At 41.4% G+C, this 20,168-nt stretch overlaps 1 protein-coding gene across 2 annotated transcripts in view; it reads right to left on the bottom strand.

Annotated features, from left to right (window-relative positions):
- The window catches only part of LOC119970416 (centrosomal protein of 120 kDa), a 121,553-nt gene that overhangs the window by 81,180 nt on the left and 20,205 nt on the right, over nucleotides 1-20,168 (bottom strand). The window contains exons 2-7 of one of the 2 annotated variants that reach the window (XM_038805006.1): nucleotides 17,787-17,943; nucleotides 17,370-17,484; nucleotides 15,618-15,759; nucleotides 10,571-10,731; nucleotides 9,775-9,972; nucleotides 1,018-1,242 (exon numbers count right to left, since the gene is read on the bottom strand). In XM_038805006.1, the coding sequence (XP_038660934.1) occupies nucleotides 1,018-1,242; nucleotides 9,775-9,972; nucleotides 10,571-10,731; nucleotides 15,618-15,759; nucleotides 17,370-17,484; nucleotides 17,787-17,943 (998 nt within the window). The remainder of the gene's footprint in view (nucleotides 1-1,017; nucleotides 1,243-9,774; nucleotides 9,973-10,570; nucleotides 10,732-15,617; nucleotides 15,760-17,369; nucleotides 17,485-17,786; nucleotides 17,944-20,168) is intronic. The other variant, XM_038805007.1, reaches the window with a different exon arrangement.

The following is a 20,168-nucleotide window of genomic DNA, read 5'->3' as shown; positions in this document are numbered from 1 at the left end:
TTTGCCCGAATGACTGGCAGCATGGAGTCACCAACCTTTGGCTACCTTCTCAGATCTTCAAGGCTTCTCTCAAGCTCACTTCACATCAAGTCTGCTCTTTCCTTAACTTGGAGCCTATTTCTCTCCTTTCTTTTCATTTAAACTTAGTGGGACTTATTTCTGAACCCTTTCTTTGTCCGTTGCATGAGACTTTCTTCTAGGACCTCTCCCTGACTCCCTCCTGGCATACCTATTTAGTAATGATCCTCTGGTTCAGGTCATCCAACCTACTTCTGGCACCGTTTTCCTTTCCTAACTTCTGTGCAGGTGCATAGGACTGGTTACCTGTAAACAGAATACCCGATCTCCAACCTCAGACGAAGAAGTAGCCGAGTATCATCACACTAGCAAAACTAAATATTTAAGTAAGACGTATGATGCGAAATAATTTAGGACTAATGCCTTTATGGATACTCATTGATCAGCAATGGCATTCAGCAAATACCAGTGTCAACTCCGTGGAAACAGGATTGGAGGAGAAATAATAATCAGACTAGAGTGTTTAGGTATGCTGCAGTCTCTATTTTAATGTTGCATGATGTATTTTTATTCTGTTATTTCAACTCTAAACTCCTATCCTCACATTTACGTGCTTAAAATGGTAACTACAGGTGTGAATTTGCTATGCTGAAATTATGCATTCCTGGTGGCACTATTGCAGCTCCATGGGTAGGAGGGCACCATTAATTTCCCCTATAAATGTAGAAATAGGAATTAATAGAAAACTTGAAAGAATGGGGTAAGACTTCTGATAAGTTAGATGGATGGGTGCACTGTTAACAATTTTCTGCATCTCACTACCATTGTTTAAAAATATAATTACAAACCATATTTCTGATTGTCCCACACAATTATTCGTCAAGAAAGAATTATTGCTATCCTTAAAGGTTTACAGCAAAATTAAATTTGACTAGGAGCAAGCAAAATGGAGAAAACTGCATTTATACATTAAACCAAAATAAAACAAATAATAATTACCTGAGAATGTATTCCTTCTTTCCGAAGAGTTACTGACACTCCCACAGTAGGGCACAACTCAAGTGGCAGAGGAGGCACCTTTAGCTTTGCTTTGTTAGGTGCCACCAAAGGAAATGCCCCTTCAACTCCTACATGATTCCGATTTATTTCTTTATCTCCTTTTAATAATCCTGCAAATGAAATCTCTGCACTGCCCAGTGACCTGTCCCCACAGCACAAATGAATCTAAAGTTTAAAAGAAAAGACAAGCAATTAATGGAAATTGGATCCAAGTGCAACCAGAGGCATTACTCGACATTACACATATTAAAATCCCATATTTAAAATATCATTTCACATTACACCCACCTAGGTTATTAATGTCCTTCAGGGAAGAAAAGCTGCCATCGTTATGAGGTCTGGCCTTTACGTCAAACCAGACCCAAAGCAATATGGCGGACTCTTCAGTGCCCACAAAATGGCCCATCAACCTACTCAGTTGTACCAAATTTATGTGAAAATTAATAAACTAGTCAGATCACGTGGTTTCGACCAAGATAACAGATTTGGACACAACAAAGGCATAACCAGCCCAGTTATTCGTCTTCACCAACATCTGGTGTCTTTGCCAAAATTGTGAGAGCTGTCCTACATTAGTCATGCAACAGCCAGTCAAAATCAAACTTACTGAAACATACATTACAACAAATGTTCCAAGACTTCTCCATTTCCATCACTGGGTATATCCTGCCCCACCGGCAGCACAGTCCAAACAGTGGTGGCATAGTGGTACACAGCCAGAAAGTAGTAACCCTGGTAATCTTCAACATTGATCTGGACCTCATGACATCTCACAGCATGAGATAGGAAAGCTCCAGCGGATTACCAATGCCCTACCTCAGTTGCATGCTCAACACCACTTGTAAGATGCATGGAGGACATCAAGAGCACAGAATGCACTTTGGATGGGGCACTTCAATGTCCATCACCAAGGTTGGCTCATCAAGTTGGCATGTGGCAGGTGGTGAGGGAAAATCGCCCTTGACCACATTCTCAACAATCTACCTGTCCCAAAGGCATCTGTCAATGGGGAGCATTGACGGGAGGAACAAACTGCAAAACTCATGTAGACATGTAGCCCAATATTCATTCTGTGGACTCCCTCCACTCACGCGTATGTCAATGCTAATGTGGCAAATTGGATAGAACAGATCATTGTACAAGAGTTTGAAGTAGTTCAAGAGCTGTCAATCAAAGCTCGATGTTTATAAACATTGCAGTTTGAGCACTTCAGAGGATTTGTTTTATTAATTTAGAGTACCCAATTATTTTTTTTCCAATTAAGGGCACATTTAGCATGCACATCTTTGGGTTGTGGGGGTGAAACCCATGCAGACACAGGGAGAATGTGCAAACTCCACACCGACAGTCGAGCACTTTAAAGTCAATGAACCGTGAGGAGGGATGAATGGAACAATGGTGATGGCTGGGATGTGTGGAAGCTGTCAATCACAGCCTCGTAAAATCAATATCAACAAGAAATTAATGAATGGCTTGAAACTCAAAGATCTGAGGGGTTTAAACACAACTGACTGGTTTTATCTTTCCAGGAATTGACAGATGCTGCTTTCTTTCTCTGAGCCAGTTGTATTGCCCATGTGAGTGTTAAAGCAGTGATTTTTTTTTTCAATGCCTCTGTCTGGTCTGCTCTCGAGCTTCCAGACAGGGGTCTCTCTTCTGGGGGGTTCCTGAAAGCAGTCTCTCTTCTGGGGAGAATTCCTGCAAGGGCTTTCTCGCTTCTCCAGGGGGCTTCCTGACAGGGGCCTCACTTCTGGAGGATCTGTGGGGGGGGGGCCTTTATTGATCAGGCCTCTGTGGAGAGGGGTGGGGGGTGGGTGAAGGGACCCAGCAAATCCAGGGGTGGGGAAGGAATGGTGAATTGCATTGCGGGGGGTGGGGGTAGAGACCTCATTATCAGGCCGTCTATTCAACATGGCGGTCGATAGCACGATTCCCTCGCAATCCTCGCCATCCATAAATTTACATGGCTAAGGATTGGGAACCCCTTCCTGATTTGCGCTCGCTGCAATTCAGCTCCAGCGGGGTAACATAGGGCGCGATTCTCCGGCACGGCCCTTGTTATCATAGAATTTACAGTGTAGAAGGAGGCCATTCGGCCAATCGAGCATAATCGAGTTATGCTCTCGCTCAAGTGAAACAAGGCAGGTGAATAGCAGGAGAGACCAAAAACAAGAACCGCGCCAGGCGTCAAACAGTTTGTGATGCAACTGGTCTGCTCCCGTGGGCGAAATCGGGATCTCAAGTTCCAGTAGATCGGAGGGTATCTAATGTGAACTGATTTTTTTTTTTTTAAAAAGGAGAGAGAAGAAACAGGGAATTATAGACTGGTTAGCCTGACATCGGTGGTGGGGAAAAGGAGTCAATTATTAAGGATGAAATAATTGAGCATTTGGAAAACAGGGAGAGGATCATTCCAAGTCAGCATCAATTCACTAAAAGCAAATCATGCTGGACAAATCTTCTGGAATTCTTTTGAGGATGTGAACAGTAGAGTGGACAAGGGTGAACCAGTGGATATTGTGTACCTGGACTTTCAAACTTTTGATAAGGTTCCACACACGAGATTAGTGATCACAATTAAAGTTCATGGTATTAGGGGTAATGTATTGACGTGGATTGAGAATTAGCTGGCAGACAGGAAGCAGAGATTGTGAATAAATGGGTCCTTTTCAGAGTGGCAGGCAGTGACTAGTGGGGTACTGCAGGATTCAGTGATGGGACCCCAGCAGTTCACAATATACATTAATGATTTGTACGAAGGAATTGCATGCAATATCTCCAAATTTGCAGACGACACTAAGCTGGGTGGCAGCATGTGCCATGAGGAGGTTGCAAAGAGGCTGCAGGGTGACTTGGAAAGGCTGGCTGAGTGGACAAATACTTAGCAAATGCAATATAATTTGGATTTGTTTATTGTCCCGTGTACCGAGCTACAGAGAAAAGTATTGTTCTGCGGACAGTTGAGACAGATTATTTCGTACATGAAAAGAAAATACATGGGTCAATCATAAAATACACAATGTAAATACATAGTCACAGGCATCAGATGAGGTTATCCACTTTGGCGGCAAAAAAACAGGAAGGCAGATTATCTGACTGGTGGCAGTTTAAAAAAAGGGGAAGTGCAACGAGACCGGGGTGTCATGATGGAACAGTCACTGAACGTTGGCAAACAGGTACAGCAGGCGGTGAGGAAAGTTAATGGTATGCTGGCCTTCAGAGCAAGAGGATTGGAATATAGTAGGGATGTCTAGCTGCAGTTGCACAGGGAGTTGGCAAGGCCACACCTTGAGTATTGTGTGCAGTTTTGGTCTCCTAGTTTGAGGAAGGACATTCTTGCTATTGAGGCTGCCCCACGAAGGTTCACCAGACTAAGCCCCGGGATGGCAGGACTGACATATGAAGAAAGACTGGATCAACTGGGCTTGTACTCACCGGAGTTTAGAAGAAAGAGTGGGGATCTCATAGAAACATCAAATCCCGATGGGACTGCACAGGTTAGATGCAGGAAGAATATTCCAAATGTTGGGTCACAGCCCAAGAATAAGGGGTAAGCCATTCAGGACTGAGATGAGGAAGAACTTCTTCTCTCAGAGTTGTGAACTTGTAGAATTCTCTACCATAGAAACCTGCTGGTGGCCAGTTCGTTGGATATATTCAAGAGGGAGCTGGATGTGGCCCTTGCAGCTAAAGGGATCAAGGGGTATGGAGAGAAAGTGGGAGTGGGATACTGAATTTGCATGATCAGCCATGATCGAAGGGCTGAATGGCCGACTTCTACACTATTTTCTATATTTTTATGTTAAAGCATTCATCCTGTTGCATTAAATTAGTGCAGTTTAACTTGTTATGTTGAAAAGAAGGAATCATTTCCTTTTGCACGATGTAACTATCTTCGATTTTGTAAGTTATAATTATGTTCAGTAATTAGTTTTTGTAACTCTATGGGTAATTTAACTTCCATTACTTAAGAATGTCTGTCAGTTGAATATGTTGTGTTATATTTAGCACATCAATCACTTTCAAGCACTGATTTTATATGTATTTTATACAAAACTTTGGAATTTCTGTAACTTGTAATTTTGTAAAGCTATTCGGTATTTTTAATTGACTTTTCTCAAGCACCGACAGGTACAACAAAAATGCACCATGGCAAAGCAGTTCTCTCAATAAAAACACAATGATAAGCACCTGTTTTAATGAAATTGTACAGAATATACTGATAACTAAAGATCAATTAGACATCTGGGCTGAGGAATCCGTGTTCCTAGACATCACATGCTCTCTTATCTCAAATAAAGCAGACATCGATACCATTTTAAGATTTTACTACCTTATGTTTTAAACACTGATTACTGCTATGCACCTATAATTCCTACATACTCTGTACAACTTTCAAGTACTAGCTATTTTGTAATATTTAATAGGAGCAAGCTTTCACAGTCAATGTTGTGTGCAATCAACATGCACCTCACTTTCGGTGACCTTATTGTACGTACATATCACCTCAGTCATACCCGTAATAAAAATACTATGGGTGGAAACCAGTGCAATGTGGCCACCCAACACATGGGCAACAAAGTGTCTTGTGAGCCGGACTCAGAACCCAGATGACCCGCTTTTCCCACCATCTTTATAAGAGGGGTGGTCCCACAAGTAATTGACACCCAAGAGGGTCAGTCAGAGACAATGGGAAATGACATCAATGGATGACCGTCACCCTTGAGAAACCAATCAGAAACTCATCATGCACCACCTAGACGAACCACGGATTGATCACGCATCCCTTAGGCCAATTAGGAAATAGCCTCGTCTCATTGAGACCAATCAGAATGAAATAACATCATTGACCACACGGTGGGTTGTGGCTTGGAAATAGTTAATAAGCAGCAGCTTTCACTGACCATGGCATACATGGCATACTCGAGCTAATAGCACAATGGGAGTACCTTTGCCACAAGCACTGCAATGGTTTAAAGCAGCATCTCATTCTCTTGAAAACCAGTTACAACGTATTTATAATTTCAACAATACAAGACAACAGTAATGAATCTGTGGAATATGCAAATGAATAAATGTGAGGCGTTGCATTTTGGCAGGGTGAATAAGAAAGCTACAGAGTCCTTGAATATGGGGTGGAGAGGAAAAGAAATCCAAATCACAAATCAATAAACATTGCAATATTTTACAAGCCCACAAAAATATAAACAAAGCACTGAGGTTCACTTCTACAGGAAAAGAACTGAAAAGCAGGAAACCTTTAAATCTGGTGAAGAGCATACATACTTGGTTAGATCACAGTTACCTGCACAGGTCTCACCTTCAACTAATATAAAATAATAGAGAGCAGGAGAGAAGTTGCACAAGGGATTTAAAATAACAATCTCAAAATCAAGACATTGTAACCATCAGAAAAGCCTGAACAGGTTAGAACTCTTTTCTCTGGAAAATACAGGACTGAGAGGGTCTTTAAAATTGTGAAGTGGGGTAGGCATAGAGCAGGTATTTCCAATTATTGTTGGTAGTGGTGGGGTAGAGGCATCTGTGGTTAAAACTGAGGGTGACCGATACAAGACAGAAACTAATAAATCCATGAGAAAACTCTTTACCCAAAGAACGGTTAGAATGTGAATTTTTCTGCTACAAGGAGTAGTTGCAACGAAGAGCACAGAAGCTTTTAAGGGGAAGCTACACAAATGAAAAAAGAATAGAAAAAGCAAATTAAAAGGGTGGTGGAGTGGAAGGTGCAAATATCGGCAGTCAGGTTAGATCAAATAATCTGATTCTGTGCTATTAATTTAAGGTAATTCTTTGCAACACAAGATAGCGCTTCCTGATTTACTGATTAAATTGCCAGTAGGTTGAAAAGCAAGATTTTGAGTGCAGTGAGATACAATTGTTAAAACAATGAGGTCCTAAAGCACTTCACAGATAGGCATATGGGTGAAATGCATGACAGATAAAAGATAGGGCCTCATATTTGTTTCAATGAAATGGGAGATGCCACGTCCAAGATTTATGGAGGGAATTCCAGTGAGAAAGATCTTTTGGGGAAAAAAGGCTCTGTCGTCAATAGTGGTTGGCAAGCAGTGCAATTTCACAAAAGACCAATCAGGAAAACACAGCTTTCAGGTGGTAGGGTTGCTAAGTACAAGGCTGGAGGCTCAAATAAAGTAGATTGAGACTATGCAGACACAGTGCAATGGAAATCGAAATTATAAAGCAAGGGGGCTACAAGAAGGATTTGGACAGGCTAGGAGAGTGGACAATGAAGTGGCAAATTAAATAAAATGTGGAAAAGTGTGAGGTTATGCACTTTGGAAGGTGAAATTTAAGCATCGACTATTTTCTAAATGGGGAAATGCTTAGGAAATCATAAGCACAAAGGGACTTGGGAGTCCTTGTTCACGACTCTCTTAAGGTTAACATGCGGGTTCAGTCAGCAGTTAAGAAGGTAAATGCAATGTTAGCATTCATATCAAGAGGGCTAGAATACAAGACCAGGGAGGTACTGCTGAGGCTGTATAAAGCTCTGGTCAGACTCCATTTGGCGTATTGTGAGCAGTTTTGTGCCCCGTATCTAAGGAAGTTTGTGCTGGCCTTGGAAAGAGTCCGGAGGGCGTTCACAAGAATGATCCCTGGAATGAAGAACCTGTCGTCGAGGTTCAGAAAGATGCGGGGGGTATCTTATTGAAACTTACAGGATACTGCGAGGCTAGGATAGAGTGGTCGTGGAGAGGATGTTTCCACTTGTAGGAGAAACTAGAACCTGAGGGCACCATCTCAGACTAAAGGGATGATCCTTTAGAACAGAAATGAGGAGGAATTTCTTCAGCCAGAGGGTGGTGAATCGTGGAACTCTTTGCAGCAGAAGGCTGTGGAGGCCAAATCGCTGAGTGTCTTTAGGACAGAGATAGATAGGTTCTTGATTAATATGAGGATATGGGGTTATGGGGAGAAGACAGGAGAATGGGGATGATAAAATATCAGCCATGATCGAATGGCGGAGCAGACTCGATGGGCCGAGTGGCCTAATTCTGCTCCTATGTCTTATGGTCAGCCCCATTACTCTAGACATGAAAGTAATTTACCCAGATAGCAGGATTAATGAACGTACAAAGTATTACCAGTTAAATACATTGTGCAAATCCCCCAAGAAATCACCCACCTCCCGTTTTTTTATTTTCTTAATATATCATTTTCTTTATTCAACATGGTGTGTAACAATGCAACAAGTTGCAAACGCACCTTCTGTTAGCTTTTTCTTTTGGAAGTCAATTCACAATACACCCCCCCCCCCGCCACCACCAACAATAGATCGACCACAACACAATCGCCGTAGAGACAATGGATCAGTTTGCTCAGGAGGGGAGACAGTGTGCTCTGAATCGGCCATCTTACCACAGCCTTACGTTAGTTCAAACTACACACATATCTTGTGTTTTATTTTGTTTTAGACAAATACAACAAATCATCATCACCCCTCACCTCTCTTTTTTTTTTAATTCATTTTTACGGGGTGTGCTTTCTGACTAGGCCAGCATTTGTTGCCCATTCCTAATTGCCCTCGAGAAGGTGATGATGACCTCATTTCTTGAACGTTGCAGTGTACTATGCTTTGAGGGAGTTGCAGGACTTTGACCCGGCGACAGTGAAGGTACGGCAATATATTTCCAAGTCAGGATGGTTGGTGACTTGGAGGGGAACCTCCAGGTGGTGGTGTTCCCCATGCATCTGCTGCCCTTGTCCTTCTAAATGGTAGTGGTCGTGGGTTTGGAAGGTGGTGTCTAAGAAGCCTTGGTGAGTTCCTGCGGTGAATTTTGTAGATGGTACACACAGCTGCTACTGAGTGTCAGTGGTGGAGGGAGTGAATATTTGTGAAAGAATTGCCAATCAGGTAGGGTGCTTTGTCTTGGATGATGTCGAGCTTCTTGAGTGTTGTTGGAGCTGCACTCATCCAGGCAAGTGGTGAGTATTTCATAACACTCCTGACTTGTGCTTTGTAGATGATAGGCAGGCCTCGAGGAGTCAGAGGTGAGTTACTAGCTATTGGATTCCTAGCCTCTGCTCTGCTCTTGTAGCCAGAGTATTTATATGATTCATCCAGTTCATTTTCTGGTCAATGGTAACCCCCAGAATATTGATAATGGGGGATTCAGCAAAGGTATGTCATTGAATGTCATGGGGCGATGGTTAAGATTCTCTCTTATCGCAGATGGTCACTGCCTGACACTTGTGTGGCGCAAATGTTATTTTCTGCTCGTTAGATTCAGCCTGGATATTGTCCAGGTCTTGCTAAATTTGCATGTGGACTGCTTCAGTGTCTGAGTTGTTGCAAATGGTGCTGAACATCGTCCAGTCATCAGTGAACAGCCTACATCTGACCTTTTATTGTAAGGAAGGTCATTGATAAAGCAGCTGAAGATGCGTGGGCCTACCCTGACGCATTCCTGTAGTGATGTCCAGAGACTGAGTAGACTGACCTTCAACAACCATCTTTCTTTGTGCGAGGTATGACTCCAACCTTTAGTGAATTTTCCTCGATTCCCATTGACTCCGGTTTTGCTAGGGCTTCTTGATGCTATACTTCATATGCTGCCTTTATGTTAAGGGCAATCACTCTCACCTCACTCTTCTGGGCAGATGCAACAAGTTTAACTGTACCTTATGAACTGAAGTATATAATATTAAATCTACCTGGAGACTTGGTTGTGAAGATAAGAATATCCGGAGAATATCCTGTCTGCTACGAATCCTCACTGAAGCTCGTTCAGGTGCAAAATTTGGGCTCATCAGGTTACTGAAAGGATCATTAGTGACATCATTTCCCAGCAAAGTGTAGTAAAAGAAAAATTCAGGTCTCTCTTCCGGAAGCTTAATTGCACTTGGAATCAACTGGGAAAAATACAAAGGTGTACTCAATATTGTCAGATTTTAAAAAAATATACAAGTATCAACATTATTGATAGAAAAATTACAAATAAATCTTTGGTAAAATGTTTAGTAACTAAACGACTAAAACATTAAGTGTAAAAATCAGATATGAGTAGCAACTATACCCATTATACCCATCACTGACGCATATAATTTTAAGACTCATTAATGCTCCACTGTGAGCTTTCATAAGAAGTTTCTTTTAGTTTGGTAGTTAAGGGCAATGTTTAATTTATATATTTTATTTAACCACCATCCCAACTCATTCAGAAAATGAAGAAGCTTGGAGTTCAGAAGAAACTTCCTTAAGTCGCATGCAGTTTGGCACTCCAACTTTCTGGTTGTCTTTAAACAGAATGGCAAATTTGTCCTGTTTCAAAAAAAGTACAAATATCAACAGGGGGTTAGAAGTTGAAGTTCTATTAAACTTATTCTGAAGACTTTAATGTGAAGAAATGTATTTATATTCTGTACCAGGCAGGATGAAACACAAGTCTCAACAGTATGGCAACGTGATTAATATTACAACTCTTAAATTGCGCCTTGTACTTTCACCAACCTGTTCTAACTGTGTTGCAAATGCAATGGTCACAGAAAGCATAAAAAAGTCAGTGCAGTATTCTGGAGGCCCAATCTGATAATAGCTTTCTTCCTCATTCAGAATTGCTGTCAAAGTCTTAGGGTTCAGATCCAGAGCGGGTTGTGGCAAAATTTCTATCACTATAAAATATGAGAATAGTTTAGAAGGCATTTCAACCTACAATATAACAACTCTGATTCTACTGAATTTGTCCATAATAGGTTTCAAAGAAAAAAATGAGCATTTTATATTTATTTTTTAAAGAATAGTCCTCACATTACAAGCAATTGTTCCTCTTCAAGTACTATTGCAGTATTCATTTCACATCAATTACTTTAAGTAATTGAGTTCTGAGTCCAAAAGCAGGTTAAAAAGATCTAAAGGATATACACCCGAAACATCAAAATCTCTCTTTGCACAGACCGATTAATCAGCTCTGTATTTCTAGCATTCTTAGAGACATATAGATCCAACATACAAGAAACAGTGTTCTTCTCTTGAGCATTTGTAGTGGCTAAACAAAAGAAAGCATGTTAAAATAGCAACACTGTCAAAATATTAGAATTAGATGGGACATAGAATTCAAATTGAATATGGAATTAATTGTCTTTTGGAACGCAAGTGCAGTGAAGGCTTTAATTTTTTGACTAGAATTTTCTCAAGTAGGACTTACTGAGCCTTTATAAGGCTCTGGTTAGGCCCCATTTGGAGTACTGTGTCCAGTTTTGGGCCCCACATCTCAGGAAGGACATACTGGCACTGGAGCGTGTCCAGCGGAGATTCACACGGATGATCCCTGGAATGGCGGGTCTAGCATATGAGGAACGGCTGGCGTTCCTGGGATTGTATTCATTGGAGTTCAGAAGGTTAAGGGGAGATCTAATAGAAACTTACAAGATAATACATGGCTTAGAAAGGATGGACGCAAAGAAACTGTTTCCGTTAGGCGAGGAGTCGAGGACCCGTGGGCACAGCCTTAGAATTAGAGGGGGTAAATTCAAAACAGAAATGCGGAGACATTTCTTCAGCCAGAGAGTGGTGGGCCTGTGGAATTCATTGCCGCAGAGTGCAGTGGAGGCCGGGACGCTAAATGGCTTCAAGGCAGAGATAGATAAATTCTTGATGTCGCGAGGAATTAAGGGCTATGGGGAGAATGCTGGGAGGTGGAGTTGAAATGCCCATCAGCCATGATTGAATGGCGGAGTGGACTCGATGGGCCGAATGGCCTTACTTCCACTCCTATGTCTTATGGTCTTATGGTCTTATGGACTTGCAAGGAAAATCATTACTAATTTTATACATATAGGAGAACCACAATTAATAGGTTAATCACAGAGTTAATTATTTTAATTAAGTACAATTTCTTCAAAATCAGTGGAGGTAAACAAGCAACATAAATAAAAACAAGTATTTTGACGCAGGAATATGTAAATGAGGTTAACTTCATGGCTGACTTTCCAGAACTTAAAAAAAAAGACAGATTGAATCATGCTTTTTCTCGGATACCAACATGAAAGATTATAAGTTTGCAAATAACCTTGATACGTTAACCCTTCTCATACAATTGTCCAGTTCAATAAAAATCCAACAAGAATTAATTTATTCTCTGTAAAATAGTTGTCAGCAAAATTCAAGTTTACACACTGATAAAAATGAGACACAACTTATGGGCCTGTAACTTCCTTGGAGTGGCAATCGGCAGCGGAATGCCACTCCATAGCAACTTAGCTGCGCTTGAATTCCAACACCAGTCTCACCTGATCTTCCTGACTCAGATCTGGAGAGGCCGAAGAAGCGAAGTAGGCCTGTGGCTCCAGCAACAATTGTAAAAGGAGTGACGTGAAGAAGGCCCCTTTTTACGGCACTCACTGCCATAAAACAGGTGTTCAAAGGGAACACTGAAAAGGGAGACGGTAAATTTGGCACCTGCCTGCCCGCTGTTTTATGGAGACTGTGTCACGGGTGGGCAGGAAAGTGATGGCCACCTATCATATTTTACATGTCCTCCCCATCATAAACATGGATTTTAAGATCCTCTCCCAGACAAGTCCACAGAATCCCTACAGTACAGAAGGAGGCCATTCAGCCTTTCAAGTCTGCACCGGCCCTTGGAAAGAGCACCCTCCCTAAGCCCATGCCACCACTCTATCCCCATAACCCAGTAACACCCACCTAACCTTTTAGACACCAAAGGGGCAATTTAACGTGACCAATCCACCTAATCTGCACATTTTTTGGATTGCGTGAGGAACCGGAGCACCCGGAGGAAACCCACACAGATGCGGGAGAAAGTGTAAACTCCACACAGTCAGTCACCCGAGGCCCGGAATTGAGCCCGGGTCCCTGGCACTGTGAGGCAGCAGTTCTAACCACTGTGCCACCATGCCGTTCAATACTCTAGCTAATCTGTTACAACAGAACAGGTCATAGCTTTTGCAATAAAAATATCTGTTGGAGTTGTAACCTGGATATCGGAATCCAATTAATGTTGGGATAAGTCAGATCCTGAATGATACTATAAGTTATTTTTAAGGCGATCATAGAGAAGTATATTACAACACCTTCTGTGCTGTGTCCTGGAGGTCTTCCAAGTATGATCAAATTATTTATCCATCTTTGGAATACTACATTATACTTGCCCCAACTACTGAGTATTTATTTTGAGATGGTTGATGTGGGGATCCAAACTCTGTTACTCAGTAAAAACAACATTCCATACAAAATCAGTGACATAAAATTACAGATTTGTGCTAATTTCAATTTGATTCTTCCAATACACCAAATAACTGAAGAAGTAAACTTATGATTTTGGACGCCACCCCTCTCTCCACAAATGTTAAAACTTCAGCTACTAAACTCTTAAACTAGTTATTGTCCTATACGGTTACACCTATATCATACGGTTATACCTGTATCCTACATGTAGACAAATAAAATTCTCAAAGTAAAACCAAAGATATTGAACTTGAGTAAGGTTTGTAAGATTAGCATCTAAATCTATTTAATATACACAGCTGTTTTGTCTGATCAATCATTTCAGACCACTGAAGTCAATACTCTTTTGTCTGTTAAAATAAAACATTCCTTTATTCTGGAGCACAAAAACAAAGACGAGCACAAAATGCAACAAAAAAGGACCTCTCCTCTCCCCTAACACAGAAAGAGATCTTACAACACCAGGTTAAAGTCCAACAGGTTTGTTTCAAATTACTAGCTTTTGGAGCGCAGCTCCTTCTTCAGGTGAATGAAGAGGTGGGTTCTACAACCACATATATAGACAAATTCAATGATGCAAGACGATACTTTGAATCTAAGTTCTTGCAGGTAATTATGTCTTTACAGGTCCAGACGGTGTGACTGGAGGGCTAATCACAGGTTAAAGAGGTGTGAATTGTCTCAAGCCACGACAGTTGGTAGGATTCCGCAAGCCCAGGCCAGATGGTGAGGGGTGAATGTCGTGAGACATGAATCCAAGGTCCTGGTTGAGGCCGTACTCATGCGTGCGGAACCTGGCTATCAGTTTTTGCTCGGCAATTCTGCATTGTCGTGCGTCCTGAAGGCCGCCTTAGAGAATGCTTACCCAAAGATCAGAGACTGAATGCCCTTGACTGCTGGTGTGCCCCGACTGGAAGGGAACATTCCTGCCTGGTGACTGTCACGCGATATCCGTTCATCCATTGTCATAGCCATCCCCAAAGGACAAGCCCTCCGTATACACAGGATCTGCTCAAGACATGGAGGAACTTAACAGACATCGACAGACAATGAAAGACGCCCTCGTAAAAATGGTATATGGCGCTCGACTCATCAATCGACAGTTCCAATGCGCCACAGCAAAAAATGCAACGTCCTCCTCAGAAGACAAACACGGGATTCAACCGACAGAGTACCTTTCGTCATCCCGGAGCGGAGAAACTACATCTTCTTCGGAGCCTTCAGCACGTCATCGATGAAGACTAACATCTTGCCAAGGCCATCCCCACACCCTCACTACTTGCCTTCAAACAACCGCGCAACCTCATACAGGCCACTGGGGGTCTCAAAAGGTCGGACGCCAATCAGTGACTCATCTTCCTGTACTGAAAAGCTAGCACATCAGTGCAGGAGATGAGGTAATTACGGCCTCAGTGGGGTGTTGCTGACCGTGGTCCAAAAAAGGTCGAGCCCCGTCAGATAGTGGGGTCCTTCTTGGACCTGCAGGCAGTAAGAAACACCCTGAGCCCAAAACGGGTCACTGTTTTTTTTCTGCATGTTAAATCACGTCCAGTCTTCCTGCTTAGGCCTGCACACGTGGTTTTGTTCTGGTGAATTCTTGAGCATTCATTTGATGCTTCTCGCCCTCTACCCAAGTCACCCAAAAATAATTGTACTTTAATCTCACTGTTTCAGTGGCATCACCGCCAAACTGATCACGTTAGAATCCTATAACTGACTATTCAGTTAACTATTGTCCCACGAGCCTTGTTGTTCTTCTTCTCATGGAGTGACTTGTCTCCCCTCTCTGACATACACTGACTGAACTGCCACTCTATCCTAGCTGAGTGTGTGACTTGACCATTGAATCTGTTTCACTTGACCATTGTCGCTCGACTTCTCTAATTTGCTTTTGTATCCCTGAACTCTCAACCCATCTCTTGAAACTCAGGGATTGTAATTATGTACATAACAAACCCTAAAGGCTGACCTTTCAGGCACAAGTCCATCCCAGACTTCGAGGCACCAAGGTTCATCATCCAAACCTAAATGAAACTGAAACCCCGCGACCTTACATCACACAAGAATAAAAATATAAAAGTCAGCTTAAAAATGATACATTGATTGTCGCACACTCAGCTAGGATTACGAAAATGAATTACTTATCTTTCAGCGTTATGTTTGGAGATCAGATCCCAATGATTCGTGTGTTGAAAACTTCGGAGCTCTACTGATGATTTTGCTGTTTATACAGTCTTAACACAAGGTTTGTTTATTCAAATAGACTGTAAATTAGGTTACATAAAATTAGTTAGTGGCGAGAAATACTTACTTCTTCCATCTCTTGGTGGTGCCTCTTTAGCTTTAAAACCTTCCACCTGTGGCTTAATATCAGTCTCCAACACAATGCCAATCTTGATCTCAGGTTTACTTTTTGTGTATTTGCTGCTAAGCAAGGGGTACCATTTGGATGTCTACAGCAAAAAATTCAAACCAATCTGAATTTGCAATAGGAAAAGCGAACATTTCTCATTCAACAAGTGCAGCTGGCAACAAACGTACAAAGTGCTGCATTTTCGTTGAATGCCTCCTTATCTTAAGTAAATCTCACCGTTTATACACATGCCACTTTCAGAAAAACAAAGACCAATTTATTACAATAAATGCTTAAATATAATCAAGGGTCGGTTATTTGAAGAATTCGAACAACGAACTTAAATAATAAAAAAGTCAAAACGCAAAATAGTAGCTTCCTATTTTAGTTGCTGTCATCCCTCCATACCCAAAGTTAGGCCATGAAAGGTGATGACACAATCTGTTCAACATCAGCAAATGCACACTAGTCAATTACAAGTAAAGGAAATCCTTACTTCATTGCTCGGCTAACTCCAATTACAACCATTTGGCATTTAATATTACCACCTTTTGTGTCAGTTCTTTAGATACTGAGTTGCAAATGGTTGAATTGTTTTTTTGAAAACAGAATTACTTGCTTTTTGTTCCATTTTTTCCTTTTATAGATTCATACAACACAGAAAACCAGTTGGTTCTCTGTGCCAGCGCTTTCAAAGAGCTATTCAATTTGTCCAACTTCCTGGCTCTTTATCCACAGCTCTGCAATTTATCCCCTTCAAGTACTTAGCAATTTATTTTTGAAAATTGCCAATGGATATGCTTCCACCACTCTTTCAAACTGTGCACACTCGATCATAACACACTACATAAAAGACATTCTTCTCGTATCCCCTCTGGTCCTTTCGTTCATTACTTAAATCTGTGCTCATTGGGTTACCGCACCATCTACCAGCAGAAACAATTTCTTTCTGTTCACACTATCAACACACCATACAATTGTGAACACCTTGATTAATATTAAATCTCAGTCCAATTTTCTCTGCTTCAAGAACACTTTCAGCTTCTCTCGGTCATCCATATAATTTATTTTCCAAATTTCTGTAACCAATCAATTTTTGATGACTTCTTTGTGCAATTATATCAGCCCACGAGAATGAATGTTTGACATTCTGTTTCATAATTAGGGGCTGGTTTAGCACAGTGGGCTAAATAGCTGGCTTGTAATGCAGAACAAGGCCAGCAGAGCGGGTTCAATTCCCGTACCGGCCTCCTCGAACAGGCGCCGGGGGCTTTTCATAGTAACTTCATTGAAGCCTACTTGCGACAACAAGCGATTATTATTTATTATTGTAAAATACTAATTATTTATTATTGTAAAATACTAATCTGGTTCTTGAACTGAAGCATGGCCATAATATTTTTAAGCAGACACCACTGATTGAAAAATAAATCTAGATTGGAACATCAATTCTATATTCACAAGCAGAAAATGTAAGCAAGTGGCAACGCCTCTTGCACAATATATATAGTTTTGTCCTCTACTTATTTGGAGGAAAACACCAATGTTAACAAGTAAAAGTGGCAGATGACAAATCCACATGATTTAAAAAGTTTAGCACATCTTGATCCATTGCTTCTGAATCTTGAAAATTGAGAAAACACAAACCAACACACATCTTGATCCATTGCTTCTGAATCTTGAAAATTGAGAAAACACAAACCAACACACCTGTTTAGTCTCTTGAACAGACCTCAAATCCAAAATTATATAACCCACCGACTCCTTTGCTAATGACAGAGAATCTATGGCATAACAAAATAGCTTGATGGGTGTGCGTTGTAGCCTACAAGGAAACATATATCATTATATTAGTCAAGTTTCATGGTTTGCTTAAGCTAAAATAAATAAAAATCACCATTTGGAATATTTACATTTTCATATGTATCTAACGTGCCAGAAATATATAAAAGCTCAGCAATCAGTGAGTAGTTAAAGGAGGAATCATCTTCATCACCATCTTTCATCTCACACAGTTTAAATAAAAGTAACAGAGACATAACAATAGAGAAACAGAACTTCCAGTCGGATCGAAGGGTTTCTGCTTTATTAAACATTATTCCCAAAACCATTTTATGAACACGATACCTGTGCTGATACAATGATCTTCTGTCAAGTTCCCAGGCAAGTTCTGTAACAAAATCAGGCTGACTTTTGTGGTCAACTGGGTCTGTGGCCAGCAACTCTCCATCAAACCGAGCCTCTACCACAATTTTGTGCCGATGTCGTTTTGGAAAATGTCGCCCTAAACAGACAAGGCCAACATTAAAAGATTCTTAGATTTACAATTCACTCAGACTAGATGCAGCAGTGTTCAACCTTTTGGGGCAGAGGACTGATGTTGTATACGATTGAATCTCTTTGGAGCCAAGAATTGCTATGATTAATCACCAATCCCAATTTATTGTAGACTTTAGGTGCTATTTAGAAATAACATTACGCTGCCTACCCATATTCACTGAGGAACTGGATTTCATCTCTCAATATGTTTTGACTGACAGCATAGTAAAGTGGCTTGTCGGATAAGTGACCTGAGCCCAGCTCCCAGAGGAAAATGTCTGTCTCACGCATTACAACATCCAGTCCTACCATAGTGTTCAAGATGTTATATGACATAGATGTGCACACATCAAGCTCAAAAGTATAACCATAAGCCTTTAAAGCCATTTGTTCTGGATTTTAAAAAACATTTGAAATATCTCGAACCATCTGGCTGGGCATTATTGTCACCAAATTTACAGTACCACTGTAACATCACAATTACTACATTATCATATTATTAGATTCCTCGACGATGTTGGTATCAAATACTCCTGCAGATCTGTTCTCAATTACATTTTCAGCAGTCACTTGTTTTAAGCAAATAAAAATAGTCTCAACCATGGGGTGGAAAGAAAATTCAATGGACAAGTGCACCATGTAGTGAATTACTGACCCTTTTCAGGACAGGAAGATCACAGGTTAATTTCCTGGTTTATTTTGGCTTGAATGCTCTCAACATCTCAAGTTGGGGTGGAGGAACTTGATCACAGTGTTGCAGCCAAAGAAAAGGAGTAGGGTGTGGAAAGCTGCAAAGTATTCCACTTCTGATTGCTATCCAATGATCATTGCAGTTGTGTGGACATCTGATGACAGATTAGATTGAACTGTAATGGGTTATCAACACAATGTTTTGACTCAATTAAGGATCAGTTACTTTTGCAAAGTATTAAAACATTACCTTGTTTACGGACTTGTGTCTGGCATCAAATATGGGGTATTTTATTTATTTTTGTTCACAGGTGGGCATCGCTGGCTCGGCCAGCATTTATTCACATCCTCCCATGAGGCTTTCGGTGGTAGAAACAGTCTTTTAATATTTTAAGTCAGAGGTAGGAAAGAGGATTTTTGATAAGCAAAGGGGGCGAAAGGTTTGTGGGTTGGCAGGAATATCGAGTGGAGGTTACACCCATGATCTTATTGAATGACGGAGCAGGCTTGAGGGGTTGATGGCCTGCCCCTGCTCCTAATTTGTATGCTCATGTTCCCCAATTTCCCCTCAAGATGGTGATGAGATGCCTTCTTCGACAGCGACAGTCCATTTGGTGAAGTACAACAGATTCAGGAGGTTGTTACAGCATTCTTGATCCCACGGGAATGAAGGGACAGCGATGTAGTTCCAAGTCAGGATAGTGGATTACTTGGAAGGGGAGCGTGTATGTGATGGTGCTCTCATCCATCTGCTGCCCATCCTTTTCCTTGGTAATGTCACAGGTTTGGAAAGTGCTACTGAAGGAGCCTTAGTACACTGCTACACACTGCTGCCACTGTAATTCGGTGGGAGTAAATGTTTACATAGAACATAGAACATTACAGCGCAGTACAGGCCCTTCGGCCCTCGATGTTGCGCCGTCCTGTGAAACCCCTCTAAAGTCCCTCTACACTATTCCCTTATCGTCCATATGCCTATCCACTGACCATTTGAATGCGTTTAGTGTTGGCGAGTCCACTACTGTTGCAGGCAGGGCATTCCACGCCCTTACTACTCTCCGAGTAAAGAACCTACCTCTGACATCTGTCCTATATCTATCTCCCCTCAATTTAAAGCTATGTCCCCTCGTGCTAGACATCACCATCCGAGGAAAAAGGCTCTCATTATCCACCCTATCTAATCCTCTGATCATCTTGTATGCCTCAATTAAGTCACCTCTTAACCTTCTTCTCTCTAACGAAAACAGCCTCAAGTCCTTCAGCCTTTCCTCATATGATCTTCCCTCCATACCAGGCAACATTCTTGTAAATCTCCTCTGTACTCTTTCCAATGCTTCCACATCCTTCCTATAATGTGGCGACCAGAATTGCACACAATACTCCAAATGTGGCCGCACCAGAGTTTTGTACAACTGCAACATGACCTCATGGCTCCGAAACTCAATTCCTCTACCAATAAAAGCTAACACACCGTACGCCTTCTTAACAACCCTCTCAACC

The sequence above is a fragment of the Scyliorhinus canicula genome, chromosome 8, assembly GCF_902713615.1.
Source record: "Scyliorhinus canicula chromosome 8, sScyCan1.1, whole genome shotgun sequence".
NCBI classification, from domain to species: Eukaryota; Metazoa; Chordata; class Chondrichthyes; order Carcharhiniformes; family Scyliorhinidae; genus Scyliorhinus; species Scyliorhinus canicula.
Note: the sequence above shows the minus strand (reverse complement) of the source record. Positions and strands in the feature narration are given on the sequence as shown.